At 41.4% G+C, this 15,244-nt stretch overlaps 1 protein-coding gene across 1 annotated transcript in view; it reads right to left on the reverse strand.

Moving 5' to 3' along the window:
- SLC4A8 (solute carrier family 4 member 8) overlaps window positions 1–15,244 on the reverse strand; it is a 1,419,216-nt gene that overhangs the window by 99,809 nt on the left and 1,304,163 nt on the right. The window contains exons 21-22 of the mRNA XM_044082169.1: window positions 13,880–14,053; window positions 4,026–4,172 (exon numbers count right to left, since the gene is read on the reverse strand). Coding sequence (XP_043938104.1) covers window positions 4,026–4,172; window positions 13,880–14,053 — 321 coding nt within the window. The remainder of the gene's footprint in view (window positions 1–4,025; window positions 4,173–13,879; window positions 14,054–15,244) is intronic.

A 15,244-nucleotide genomic window follows, 5' to 3' on the forward strand; every position in this document is an offset into this window, starting at 1 on the left:
CCTCTTAACTTTTTTGTTTTGATGAATGAGAGTGTGTTTATCATGCTGGGCATAGCACTTCCTAATCTATGCTATAACTTTTTTTTTTGTACAACCTGTTTGTGTTTAGACTAAAAACAAAAAGTCTGCTCGTGCGGATGGCTTACAAAATAATTTAATTCAAGGCAAATAAAACATTAAAAAGAATAAAACAGCAATAAAAAGATGAGCACTTTCACATCATAATCAGATGCTTCTTCAGATCTAAAAAGTGATACACATTACATGCATTTAAATAATTCCAATTTATTGCCTCAGGCCATGTGACCTAAGAGCTGGTTTTAAAGGGGGATATTCATTTAGTAAGCTTTCATGCCAGGAAAGAGCACTACAGATGCGATGTTTGCTCTAAGAGTGTTGATGGAGAAGTACAGAGAAGGTCAGAAGGAGTTGCACTGTGTCTTTGTGGACTTACAATTCTGCATAGATGCTGTGTTCTTGGAATTTGGTGGGGCTTAACATTTTGACAGGTTATTATTTAATAGTAGGAAGTTTGCCTTTGAATAATTCTTAAATGTTACAAGGTTAGATGGGATCTGTGAAGGATACAACATTCTCTCATGTTTGTAAGTAACAGGCAAAGTACATTTGCACCTCTAGGGGTAAATGGACTATCTGGTCCAAGGTGTTTGTGTTTACAAAGTCCAGGAATCTCTGAGTCTATAAGTTTGGGGTCATGGAAGTATCCCGGTTTATAGTGCAGTAGTTGAAGTAACCCACGAATATGGTATTGGGTCAAATGGTGACAGCCTCCAGTAAGGTCATGTACAAGTTATGGGTTTCTTGAGTCATATCTGTTGACATATACCTTGCAAAGATGTGATAATTGTCTTTGTCTATGGAAATCTGGACACAGAGAAGCTCAAGCACATCATCCTGTTTGACTAGTCTTGTGGTTGTTTGTTGTTTATATAGATTGAGACACCTCATCCTTTATTCCCTGCCTGTACATTAGCTGACCGGAATGTGTGGAAGGAATTATAGCCCTGCACTGCTGGGGTGCTGGGCAAGGCTTTAAACCAAGACTCGGTAACTGCATAGATGTCCATACTCTACAGGGTGAGGACAACCCAGAGGGACTTGAGTTTCTTATTTAGGCTCCTAGCATTGACCAGTAACACCTTTAGATTCTCTTGGGATGGTTTTGTTACATTATAAGGTTTGTCAGTTTGACTTTGCCTAAAAAAGGTAACATGAGGAGGACAGTATTCTAAAGCCTAGAGGGGACAGATGCAGACCATCCTTATCAAAGCAACATGTTCCTCCTATGATGATAAATACTGTATTCCTTTGGACTGCCACCAGAAACTAAACCAACTACTGAAGTCAATCAATGTTTTTTCATATTGTGGCATCATCCCTGGTGAAGGTAAAATGCTGTTCAGTGCTAAGCATGTACCAGCCTTGGGCACAGAGTCCAAAAGCTCCATAATGTCTCTCTTCATATCATCTAGGGAGGTATGTCTCAGGTTATTTACACACATATGGACTATGACTGAGTCATACTGGTACTTGTGGTTGAATAACCTGAGTATAAGTGAGATTTGGCAGATCCTGGCCCCTGCTAAACAACTGACAAATGATTTTCTCCTTATTCAGCCTGGTGAGCATTACATCTGTATGTCTCATAGAGTTGTCCCCTGTGATTAAAATGTTGGCTAGTATGTTGGCTTGCTTTATGGACTTTGTAGTTCTGTCTCCAAAGGATGTGGCTGTATGTGCTGTGGTGGGTGCTGTTTTAGTCCAGTGCTTTTGGAGCTGCTGAGGATTCTTTTTGAAGGATGAATGTCTAGGAAGTCTTTGGGTATAGGAAGTTTTTTTTATATGCCTCATCTTATGCTGGTCTATGTACTAGGTCACTAATACATATGGTAGATGTAATGTTTGTGTTACCAACGACTTGATCATTTTGAGTTTTTTGTGTGAGAGTCTTGCCTCCAGTGACATTGTATAATTACATTTTTCACATACTGTATCAGTTTCTCTAAGAATTAGTTGGTTGCCAGTAGACATGAGACAATTCTTATATTGTCACAGGATACCCATATCTACCCAAGCTGCTGGCTGAGAAACTGGGAAAGTACCCATCCATGGTGTGAGTTCTTTTTTAGGTGAACTACAACCTGGTGGCACAGCAGCCTGTGAGGGTAGAAACTATAGCTAGGCTATGACTGAAGTTGTGTGGCAGTGCTCTTTAGCATAAGAACGCGTTGCTCTTTGTGCAACTCAGTACTGACAAAAGTTACAGGGAAAGATTCATAGGGAAAATTAGTTTCTAAGTGCCTGCATCTATACAAGACACTGCTAAATGCCACTGCTCAATGAGTGGAATTTATAGACTCAAAGAAAAATGACTAAACCAACTAGAAAGCCCTCTGCCAATGAAATTATCTCACCTCAAGCCTCGTTCGTTTCCCAACTCAGACAGACACGGCTGCCTTTTTACCGCCACTAGAATTGCAGTCCCAGTCTTTTTAATGTAAAAACATACTTTAATTAGCCAAATAGGAAAATGTACCAGAAACAGATCAAACAGCTAGCTACAACAAGTAATTTCAAGGAGATTCTAAGCCAGACAAGCCAGCAATGAAGAGCAAACACTTTAAGGTGATTTCAAGGCACACTAGCAGCAGCTAGACCAAGAAAAAGCAAATGCACTTTACAGTGATGAAATGCAGAAAAATGCAATAAAATAATTTGATACTACAGTAGTCTTCAGACATAGCTTAGAAAAGCACTCATTTTAGCCTGGATGGCACCAGATGGAAGGCAAACACTCTGAGAATATGGGCATGGATGCCAAGCATTTGACCTCTGTCAAACTGAGCCAAGAGCTAAGCAAAGGTGCCAAATTTATACACTCAAAGAAAAGTGACTAAACCAACTAAAATGCCCTCTTGCCGATGAAACCCTCTCACATTAAGCCCCCACCCCCATGTGTTTCCCAACTCAGACAGCATAGGCTACCTTTCTACTGCCACTAAAATAGCAGTCCCAGTCTTTTTAATGTAAAAACGCACTTTAGTTAGGCAATGAGGACAAGGTATCAGAAATAAATCAAACCACTAACTACAATAAGTAATTCTTGCTTTATGCATCCCTGTGTGTTTCCCAACTTGGATAGATGTCACTATGCAAAATATAGCATTTAGGAGTGTTGTGCAATTTGTCGTGTGTCACTGCTTTGGAGTGTAACATCTTGCAGGTTTAGATGTTTTGGTGGTAAATGAGTGCCGTTAATTAAAACAGATCTGATTAATCATACCAGATCCATGAGGTAGCATTCTGTATTAGCAAATTTACTTGTTGGCAAACTATACACTAAGATTTTATCTTTACCCTTAGACACTCAACTGAAGAGTCATACAAACCCTGAATGAGGTCTCCTCTAAAACAGGGACATAAACTCAGAAGGACTTTGTTCATTTAATGACTCTTAAGTAAACAACTCCGACTGAAAGTCACTACCAGGATGAAAAGATGAAAAGGACAGAAGTAGCCCTTTTTGAGATATTGAAATATGACTGCCAATGAGGTAGCCAATACTTGTACAAGACACATCATTGTAAACAGGAAGGAAAAAGTAAAAATATGTAAGTCTGTATTTTTAAACTGCTCATAGGTGTGTGTGTGTGTGTGTGTGTGTGTGTGTGTGTGTGTGTGTGTGTGTGTGTGTGTGTGTGTGTGTGTGTGTGTGTGTGTGTGTGTGTGTGTATGGCCAGCTATCTGTGATAGACTGGCATCCTGTTCAGAAACGGTTCTCTCTCTATACCCACTGACTTCCAAGACAGGTTCTTACTCCCCTATGATCCTGAAGATAAGAGTACAGATACAGGAATCTCTATAACACTCAGCACCTGAAGACTTGTCCATTCTGTTTACAATGAAGTAAACATTTTATTTATTTGCTTGTTTGGAGTAGTATTTTAATGATACTTATCTATCTTCTCCAACCATCACAGATTACTAAGAATGGAAAGCATTACCTCTTCCTCCTCCTCATTGGCTTTGTTTTTGGCATCATCATCCAATTTCTTCTTTTTACTTTCTGGCATGAGGTCATCCAGCCAGCTCAGTTCCCTCTTTGAAAAGCAGAGATCCATTAGTTTCCGAACAAATACCAGAGCCAAGACCTATCATGAAGAAAAAGTATAAATAAATAAGTACTTTCATTCTAAAGTCGACAAAACAGATGAAACTTATGTGTAAATTTTGTTGTCTGAAGCCATATTAGAAATGCAAACCTCTACATAGATAGCAAACCAGTGTGCATTATGTGCCACTATGTAAGTCACCTGACATCTTTTTGTTTTTCATCATAAATGTAAGGCAGAAATATTAAATACAAAAAGCAACTAAAATAAAAAAGAAGTTATGTACTCACCATAACGTTCCATGTTTGTTGTCCTGTATCTTGCCTTCAGTCTTGCTGGTTGGGTTCGGAGCCAAAACTCGGCTCTGACTCAGCCGTATACTAAAGCTCGAGAGCTTCTACTGGCTCGAGGTTGAGTCCTGTCCCATGGTGCTTAGTGGCTGTTCCCCAGATCTTGTTTGAGGGAGAAAGGTTCCTATAATATATTCAATATCTAAAAGGATAATATATGAAACATATTGTTATAAAATTAACAAGAAAGGGCAGGAAGGGAATCAGACCTTATACGCCAATTTCTGAGAAATTTCCTCTAGATCCTCCAGGAGAGGGATGGCTGGGAGGGATGCAAGACTGAAGGCGAGATACTGGAGAACAAACATGGAACGTTATGGTGAGTACATAACTTCTTTATGTTACGTTGTCCCATCTCGCCTTCATTCTTACTGGTTGGGACAGAGTCCCCAACACCTTTATGGTGGGTGGCTCAAGGGAATAATCTCTTCAGGACAGTGGAACCAAAGGAAGCCCTGTTCCGGGAGGCCACATCTACTTTGTAATGAGTAATAAAGGTATGAGGGTTAACTCATGCAGCAGCAGCACAAATTGAATCCAGTGGAAGTCGGGATTGAAAGGCAATGGTGATAGATACTGCTCCAGTTGAATGCCCTTTGATTTTCCCTGCTACCTAGAAGATGAATGAATCATGTTACACCAAACACTTTTAAATGACACTGTTGTGTTTGGTTGTCTGATTTTCTATGGAGTTAGCCACTGCTTAAAAGTTTGCCACAAATTTTAAGAGGAGCAGTCCAAAAATGTGAGGCAAATAACTGGTCATTCTGCAGAAATCTGGACAGCTGAGAGGTTCAAATGAAACAAGTGTTGATTCTGATGAAATCTCCTGTCAGGGGATGAAAGCGCTCAATCCGATGGTTTTCCAGTTTTATTATTAAAGTGGATTTTATTGCCGAATTCTTTGGTTGCTGCTATTTGTGTTTGACTACACAAGAAAACCTTTTGTGATTTCCTGACTGCTGACAGTGTGTGTTTTGTACTATTAACTTTTGAGATTGCCAAACCTTTTTTATTTTCTGAATAGGAGACAAACAATTGGTCTTACTTTCTGAATTCTTTGGTCCTATGCAAGTATAAATGCAATTGTCTATGCACCTCCAGTTGGTGGAGTTTATACTCTGCCTTGTTGCTATAGTTAGGAAAAAAAACAGTGGTAATTCTATATTTTGGTTTAAATTCACTTGAGAACAAACTTTCGGTAAGAAGGAAAGATTTGTTCTGAGGGAGACTCTTTGTGGAAGATCAAATAAGATGGACGGATAGACATGGCTTGCAACACTGATACTCTCCTGGCTGAAGTAATTGCTGTTAGGATGAGTATTTTACAAGATAAAAATTTAAATGAACAAGATGATGCTGGTTCGAAAGGAGGCAGGATCAAAGATGATGATACTAGATTGAGGTCTCAAGGAGGAGGAGGTTCTCTGAAGGGTGGTCTTAACAGAAAAGTACCCTTGAGGAAAGCTTTGCATAGTCTATGGGACATTAGACTAGATCCCGATTCTCCCATATGATAATTAGAAATAGCAGCTAATTGAACTCAAATAGTGGCTGCCGCTGCTCCTTGATTAAAAGTTTCTGTCAAAAATTCCAGAATTGCAGGTATAGCTGCTGTAAAGGGATCTATATGTTTTTGTTAGCCCAACAAGAGAACCTCTTCCATTTGCTTGCATAGAGTTTCCTAGTCATCTGCTTGTGCGAGGAGACTAGAATGTGACGAACTGCAGGGGACAATTCCAGAAGCCTGGCTAAGATCGGAAGTGGAGCTGTCAGCTTGAGGGTGTGGAGGGCAGGACACAGTGTTTCTGACTGATGTGTCAGAAGATCCGGCACTGGGTCTGGGATCCATGGGTCCTCCTGAAGGTAGGGCCAAAGAAATGGTAACCAAATCTGGCGAGGCCAGTATAGCGCAATGAAAATTAACCTGTGACTCAACAACTTTGCTTTCTGGGTAACCTTTCGAATCAAGGGAAAAAGGGGAAAGGCAGAAAGAAGTCTCAGGGGCCAATTATGAACCAGTGCATCCCTCGGTGACTCTCAGGCAAAGTAGTTGCTGCATTTGTTATTGAAGGGAGTGGCAAAAATATCGCAGCAAGGCTGGCCCCATTTGCGAAAAATTTGATTTGCAATTTCCTGATGGAAGGACCACTCATGAGGCATGAGAATCGTTCTGCTCAGCCTGTCTGCTATAACGCTGGATTTCCCTGGGATATGCATTGCTGTCAGAAAGCGTTGAGAAGATATTGCCCATTGCCAAACTCTCTGGGCCTCTCAACATAGGGGGTAGGATCTGGTTACCCCCTGTTTGTTGATGTGTCATACCACCGACATATTGTCTGTCTGAATTGCAATAGTCCCCATGGGAAGAGAGTTCTGAAAGCTTGCAATGCCAGAAGTACTGCCCACATCTCTAGGACATTGATATGCAAATGGTACTCGTGATCTTTCCAAACCCCTTGGACCATCTGTCCCAGATAATGCCTCCCCCACCCTATCTGGGACACGTCCGTGATTACTGTAGCGACAGGTTGGGGAAGTATGAACGGTCTGCCCATTGTTACCTGAGTGGACTGAAGCCACCAAAGTAGGTCCTTCTTGCAGGAATGTGTTATGAGGATCTCGTGAGACATGGTGGGTAACTCCTGTATGGACCACTGGGCGAAGAGTAGCCACTTCAATATTTGCATGTGCAGTCGTGCCATGGAAAGTAGTGTTATCGTCGCTGCCATAGAGCCTAGGACTTTGAGGACAAATCTTGCCTGTAGTCTTTTCTTGTTGAGTAAGATAAGCACTTGACTGCATATTGTCTGGATCTTTTCTTGAGGTAGCTTTGCCAACATGTCATTTGTATTTAAATCTGCACCAATGAATGTAATACGCTGTGATGGCAATAAGGCAGATTTTTCTGCATTTATAGTAATGCCTAGTTTTGAGAAGAGATGGATGGTGTAGTCTCTTCCTTTGGTTAGTAGCTGCTTGGTGGTGGCAGTTAGGAGCCAGCTGTCTAAGTATGGAAACACCTGGAATCCCTGAAGTCTCAGATGAGTCGTGACTACTGCCATGCATTTGGTAAATACCCTGGGGGCTGTGGTGACTCCAAAGGGCAGAGCTCTGAACTGGTAATGACCGGCTCCCAGCCGGAAGCGTAGAAATCTTCTTGTGCGCCTGTCCATCTTTATGTGGTAGTACGTATCCTGAAGATCTAACTAGCACATCCAATTGTCTTTTCCCAGAAACGGGTGTATAGACTGCAGTGTTACCATCCAGAATTTTGACTTTTTCACCGACTTGTTTAGCCTGCTGAGATCCAGTATGGGTCTCCAGTCCCCTGTCTTTTTTGGAACTAAAAATAACCTTGAGTAAATTCCGGATCCTAGTTGGTCTGCGAGGACTTCCTGGATGACTCTTTTTTCTAGCAATGCTTGGCTTTCTAGTGTTGCTTGATCCCTTTGACCGGGTGGAATGTCTGGGATAAACTTTGGCGGATGAGGTGGACAGTGAAAGTGAATGTTGTATCCCCTGGATATAATGGACTGTACCCATTTGTCTTGAGTCAAATTTAGCCAGGCTTCTGGGTACAGCAATAATCCCCCCCCCCCCGACTGTCTCCAGAGGTGGACAGGCGGGCCTCCTTTAAGGAGCGCTGGAAGGGCCTACCAGAGAATGTATCTCTGTCACCCTGGTTATGTGGACCCCCTCTGCCGCGAGGACGGCGTCTTCTGTTATTTCCCTCTCTGTCCCTGGGGGAAGGATCAACACAAGTGTCAGATAAGACTTCTTTGGACTTATGGAACCACATTTTTCTGCTCTTTTGACCTTTAGAATAAGGTCTAGTAGGTGCAGAAAAACATCTTACCATCTTGTTGTCTCCTGGTGAGAGTTTCTTTCACTTTCGGCCCAAACAATGGCGAGCCTTAAAAGGGAGTGTCAATAAAGGAAGATCGGAAGGGTTCGGCAAACTCGCAAAGGCACGTCCAGGAATGTCTATGAAGAGCTATTCCTGTGCCTGCTGCCTTGCTCACTCCATTGGCTGCATAAGATATGAGGCGCGTGGAGGAGTTACAGATGGAGTTCAAGGTTGCAAACTGGGAATTAACCTTATCAGATAAGTCCTGGGCTGTAGCACCTTGTAGGGTATCTCCTAGCTCTTTTAGGAGACCCTCTGAAGTCATGTGAAATGCAGCAAATAATTCAGGGACTGCAAGGTAAAGGCTGCTGAGGAGAACATATGCTTCCCGTATCTGTCCATCATATGAGAATCCTTGTTCGGTGGATGGACAGATACAGAAGTTTCAGATTACTCCTTGCCGCTCCCACCACCATTGCATCTACAGGAACCTCTTTTGTTAAATACCGCCTATCTTCCGGGGCTGTAATGAATTTATTAGGCCTCCTCGGAACGGGGTCCACTGAGTCTGGAGAGTCCCACACCTTTCATCTCACCAAACCCAGGAGTGGGTCGAAAAGGTGGAGACAGCCAAGAGGCGGAGGGTGAGAGCCAAATGCCTCCAGGTATACTGACTCATCTTCAGAAGGGGAAAGGGATTTCCAGCCACCCCTCTGCTTAAGGATCTCCAGGATCTCTGAAAAGGAGAGATCCTCAGAGGGTGACCATGGGGACCCTTCTGAATCCTCTAATTCAGTATCAGAAGTGACAGACTTAGGGGAGTCTATGTGCTTCCTCTTACACTGTCTCTTCCGAGGAACCTCGGGGAGGTATCGGAAGAGGAGGATCCACCCATTGTGGCTTAATGGGGCACTGGCTCTCTACTCTATGGGTGATGGAGGGATAATGAAGAGGTGGACACTGGTCCCTTAGGGGGAAGAGAGGCTGGAGCGGGGCACTGGCTCTTTACTCTGTGGGTGACGGAGGGATAATGAAGAGGTGGACACTGGTCCCTTAGGGGGAAGAGAGGCTGGAGCCCAAGGTGGAGCAGACTCAGTGGAGAGCACACTCCGCATCACCTCAAAGGCACCGTGATCCTGGGCCAAATGGGACTCTGACCCCAAGAGGCTGGGAGATCTCCACGGCACTGAGGAGGGTGGCTTCGAGGCTGATGTGGGAGTTGAACTCACCTGAGCCGAGACGCAGAGTGGAAGAGCTGGTTCCGACAAGGGTACGACTCAATTCTCCTCCCCATAGCCGACCAGGGAGTGTCAGCCCCCATGTCCCTTGATGGACGAGAGCATCAAGGAAACCAGAGCAGATGTCAGAGCCGAGATATCAGTAGTGATTACTGGCTCCGGCGGTTCCAGCACGACTTCCATACTCTGGCTCCAAACTCATTTGAGTCAGAGGAGGAATAGGCATAGTTGGTGTTACTGTTGTCGGCTCCACGATCCGATAAGCTGGGCTCGAGAGAATTTCTGCTAGGGCCTGGGTCTGAGGCAACCTCTTCACTACCTGCTCCACATCATCATCTGATAGCCTGGAGGAGCTAGAGAAATGACTCAAATATTTGTGGCTACCTGCCACTGACTGTAACAAAGGAGATAACGTCACCAAGCAAACAGTCTCCAAGGACAGTGACCGACTCCTTTTTTGGCTCCGCAACAGTTCAGATAAAGTATATGGAACTGAGGGAGAAGTATGTTTCTTGGGCCTGACAACTTTTGGAGCTGAAGAAGTAATTAGAAGATAACTAGTTTAAAGATATAAAGTATAAAATTTTACAAGCCTGAGCCAGTGAAGACAATCCCGAAGCTTCAAGCGGCAAACAAGATCTGGGGAACAGACGCTAAGCACCATGATATAGGACTCAGCCTCAAGCCAGTAGAATCTCTCGAGCTTTAGTATATGGCCGAGTAAGAAACGAGTTTCAGCTCTGAACCCAACCAGCAAGAATGAAGACGAGATGTGACAACATAACATCAAACATCTACTTAAAGTGTATTTGTAGAATTACGGTGACTAAACATCAGCCAAAGAGCTCATTTCTTTTCAAAGAAAATCCCTTGTGACTGAAGAAAAAAGCAAGCATTCTAATGGAAAATATGTACGTAAAATATAATTTGTTGATTCTCACGTCCCTGATAGCATTTTAGTTTGCTAATAAAAACACAGAAGGTGAAATAAACAAAAGCAACTCAATTTACATATATACAGTAGTAGAACTCTCCTCTCAATGGTTTCCAAAAGATGAATATCAAAACCACTGAAACCCCCTAAAAAACAAAAAAAATATTTTTTGCAGGGGGGCTTGCCCCTTCCTGCCCCCACACTTCCCTAAATTATATATATGCCAACTCTACAGTCACATCACAGTGGGGAAAAGGGGAAACATCCCCCAAAAAATGCACTGCCAGCTTAGAAAATCGAATACATTGCTGTGAAATCCATAGCAACATTACATTTTCAGACTAAATCCATCCATCTGCCAGTGCAGCAATGAGCTGTAAGTAAGCAGATTCAAAGTACTGTGAATGAAAATAAACATACATTTTATAACAAAACAACTACTACCACTGAGAAGAGTTAGTCATTTTATTTACACCCAATAACTGCACCCAGAAAGATCTAATTGACTGAAATCTTCAGATGTGCTCCTATGCTCTTAAAAGACTGCTGTGTTATGCAGTAAAAAAAGTGTAAAATATTTCCAGCATGGCTGAGCATTTGTTCCTGTGGAATTCTTCATGGTCTGTGTGTTTTTACACCAAATGCGTTAGTGTTAAGCAAGCTGCATGCAAATGGGTAACAGAGCATGCATTACAACTGCTGTGCATTTCAACAATGCTCTGACCAAGCACCATGTCTGTTAGTGGAGACTATGCAAGGGCAACTAATCACTGCTCAGCTTTTAACAATTCTGGTGTCAAAGGCAGAAATGTAAATGTAGTAGGAACTCAGGTCCATACAATCCCCCCAAGGACATTTTAGGTACACAAAAGCACAACTGTAGTAAAATACAGAGAGAAAGAGACACATGAATACTGATGCAAATGTAGAGCAAGAGCAGTGCTAGTCATGTATACATGCAGATAGTATGCAAAGTGATCAGTGACACAACCGATGCTGCTATCACAACCCCATTGAATAGCAGTTATAATAAAAGGGGATCATATTCCATATGCCTCATATGACATGGAGACCATGGAAGCAGCAGGGATTCATTGCATTGCAGCCCAATGACATCACTCAGCATACAAACACCTAATAAGATGAAAATGCTGACTAGTATTACCACATGGGTAATGAGACAAGCTCATTAACTTAAATTAACATAAACTGCACACCTCAGCACCATGTACCAGGTCATCCATCTCAGTCCAAACTGCACACCTTAAAGGTTACAGAGCTGTGAAGATAAGGAAACACACCCACAAAAAATGCACACATGCATGCAGTATTAGCTGTGTTCATATTTCACTGTGTGTGTGTGCGTGTGTGCGTGTGTGTGTGTGTGTGTGTGTGTGTGTGTGTGTGTGTGTGTGTGTGTGTGTGTGTGTGTGTATGTGTCTGTGTGTGTGCTTGTAGCTGACACATAAAGCTCCACACTGTGTTACTCTGGCATGCTGTGTGCCTCCCTGTACTGCATATGCTGTAGACAATAGTTTGATGATATATTGCACCTGGCTACCCATTATGATGTTGGATGTGTCAGTACACAGTCAGCACATACCATGCATTCAAGAGTGTTGCTATCCTGCGCCTGAGTACCAAGCATGATGTTGCATGTGTCAGTGCATAGAAGGCACATGCTGTGAACACTAGGGTGCTTTTATATTGTGTATGGATACCCAATATGATAGCACATCTCAGTGCACAGGCTGCAAAAGCTGAGCCCTGCAGGCTATACCTATGCTTTGTTGTAGTAAATTGAGATTTCAGATTGTTTAATTCTTTTTTTATTAGTATCCATAAAATACAAACTTTGACTAGGTTAGTTGCATGTTTAGTTTTGAAATTTTTTACTATGTCCCCTAGTAGTTTAAATTTAGACAGGCCATAACAATTTTTAATACAGGGTGATTTAAATATGTGTTTAGTTTATATATTATATAACAGAAAACCAATATGATTTGTTTTGTTGATGTAACTGTACTATGAATTGTCTTAGTGATGAAATGTTATAAAATCTGTTAACTATAAATATGTACATTTAATACGATACAAACTGGGGTTTTGTTTCTTAAATAATAACATTGTATTGCAACTGATGTAGAATTTAAGACTGTTTAAATGTTAAAAAAAATCTGACTCTAGATTAAGTCAATTAGCTGAACCTCGTTGGATAATAAAGTTTTTTGTCACTTCCAGCTCTGAATTAGCATATTTAGACAGTTTTTATCAAATAATTTTGTTCATGCATATACTTTATACTAGTAAACACAGCAGGTTTTGGCTCTGGGAATACAGCTTACCAGTTGTCATGGGCCCCAGATATATAGGATAGCTTGCTGTGCGTCCGGCTTTGATAACACTTATGCACCACAATCATACTGGGTACTGAATCAGCGAAGGCTGCACAGGCTCTCGGCTGTATGCCATTACTCTCCCCACAATGCTGCCAGCACCCACATAACTGTTGATTATGAGCAATTACAGGTTGCCTTTTGTACACTCTTGTATATGTGTTGTATGGCTACCCTGAATCCCATGACTGCATACATCCAATGGGTGCACAGTGTGCCCTGCTATGCACCGCTGCACTATCCTGTATCCCTGCTATGACATTCATAGTATCATAGAGGGGCATACAAGCTGCCCTACCGAGTGTCCATGAACCATTACTGTCTTGTACATCTACCCTATTGCTCATACGATCATAAATCTAATGAGGTTACTGTGTCCACTGTACAACCTAACTCACTTTTTTGCTGTCCTGGTGTCTATTATTCCATGTATTGTGTCTCCCCATAGCCCACCCTGATGTGTGCCCTATCTGACTTCATGGTTATCTCCTCCTACAGCTCTGGTACTTAGTCCTAACTCTGCTCATTGCATTAATGACATGGCCTCCATACCAAAGGGCAGCTCAGTACAGCACAAATTACACTTCGTGAAGAACTGACTGTATATATCAGCAGACACAAAATTCTGTCTAAATTGTCCACCTGTCAATACTGTGAATGGAATGTGCTCTGCATTGTTTATATTATGCAGTGTGGAATATTGCTGCCAGCAAATGCCACTTGTACACTAATTTCTTATTGGACTTTTCACTTTTTTATATTATACCAGTTATTTTCTGTATTTTTTCTTGTTTCTTATTTATTTTCTCCTTTCATTTAATTTTGTAATCTCTAATCTAATGTATATATCGATTTCACAGATTTTGTTAGACTAAAATTAATGAACCATTATCATAAGGCAAACATCTCTGTATGAATGTTAAATTAGTTTTTGTCCCAAACAAGCTATGCTGTTGCATTAGAAACATATATGATTACCATCATTGGAAAGACAATGGCTGCAGGAGATGCCTTGACGACCCATAATGATACCAGACAGGTCAGCTGAATCACAGTGAAGAGGTGGACTTTTCTCAATGGAACATGCCTAAGGTAGATAAAATCAGGCTGGTGCTTCGCTGGCATTGCAAACAACTTGATTCGATCAAAGAACTGAAAAAGAATGACAGAGTAGGTTACAGACCTGTTTTACAGCCTCAAAAATAAAGTATTCCTTTTGTGCTAAATCATTCTCAAGCATGTTTTCATACTTAGGTTCTGCACATAGAACCAGTTAACAACATTAAATTGTTTCACTGCTAAGATCCAATAAGTGTTTTAACCACATTTTTCTTGACTATTTTCAGTGAAGAAACACCATGCAATGAATGTTAAAGTAAGCTGATATTAACAAATGCTTTCCAAGAAGACCACTAAGAAACAGTGACTGAAGCTATTGCCTGCATTCTTACAAGATAACTCAATCCAGAAACTAAAACAATAACATTAAAACGTGCATTTTATTTATACATTAATATTTGTATAGTTCTAAATTCTCTGCTCCTCTCTGTCATTTGTTCTAGGTGGATAACATTATTGTATAGTTCATTATTTTTTAAAGCAAACTGATGCTAGGTGGTATATTGTCATTATTCTGTTTTTAAGTCTGGCATTCTTCTCCCTTACTGCACATTGGGTCCACATAACAATGACAAGGTTTAAGTACTACAGTTTCATGTGTTTTGTCTCTGCATTTACTTACAAACATAATGTTGTGAATTACTGGCCTTTTAGATGGTTCTAAATGCTGTGTTTGCTTCTTTATTACACTGACTCACTTAGATTTGTGTTAACTGCAAACCACCGAAGTGCTTTTGATGGGGTATATTTGAGCCCTTGTCCCAAAATAGTTAAATTACATACTTTTATCATGATTCCAGCAGTAAATCTCTTGTAACTTCCCTCACCACCCTATAGTGTCTTACTAAGGTATGAAGTATCTCTCAGACCCCTGGCTAACTTGTTTGGCCTCTTCCTGATAGCTCAGAATGCACAAACCCAGCCTAGAAGGGTTCCAGCAACCTTTGGTAAACAGCCTGGACAACAGGCCCAATTATAGCTTGCTGAACTGGCAAATTCCTACTTCAAATAAACGATTTCAGTTGAAAACATGGTGGGATTGTAACTGTCTATTGCTGATTATGATGTGAAATACAAACATGAGATAATTAATATTTTGTTTAGTATTTTGCTAAATAAAATTTAGATAAGGTAAGGGAATAAGAAGGTGGAGTGGTCCTTCATGGACATGGACATGTTACTCTGTTTTGAAGCTTTATCTCTCCACAGATAGATTTTGTTTTA

Source organism: Protopterus annectens, chromosome 9.part0, assembly GCF_019279795.1.
Source record: "Protopterus annectens isolate FY-2018-M chromosome 9.part0, PAN1.0, whole genome shotgun sequence".
Classification (NCBI taxonomy): Eukaryota; Metazoa; Chordata; order Ceratodontiformes; family Protopteridae; genus Protopterus; species Protopterus annectens.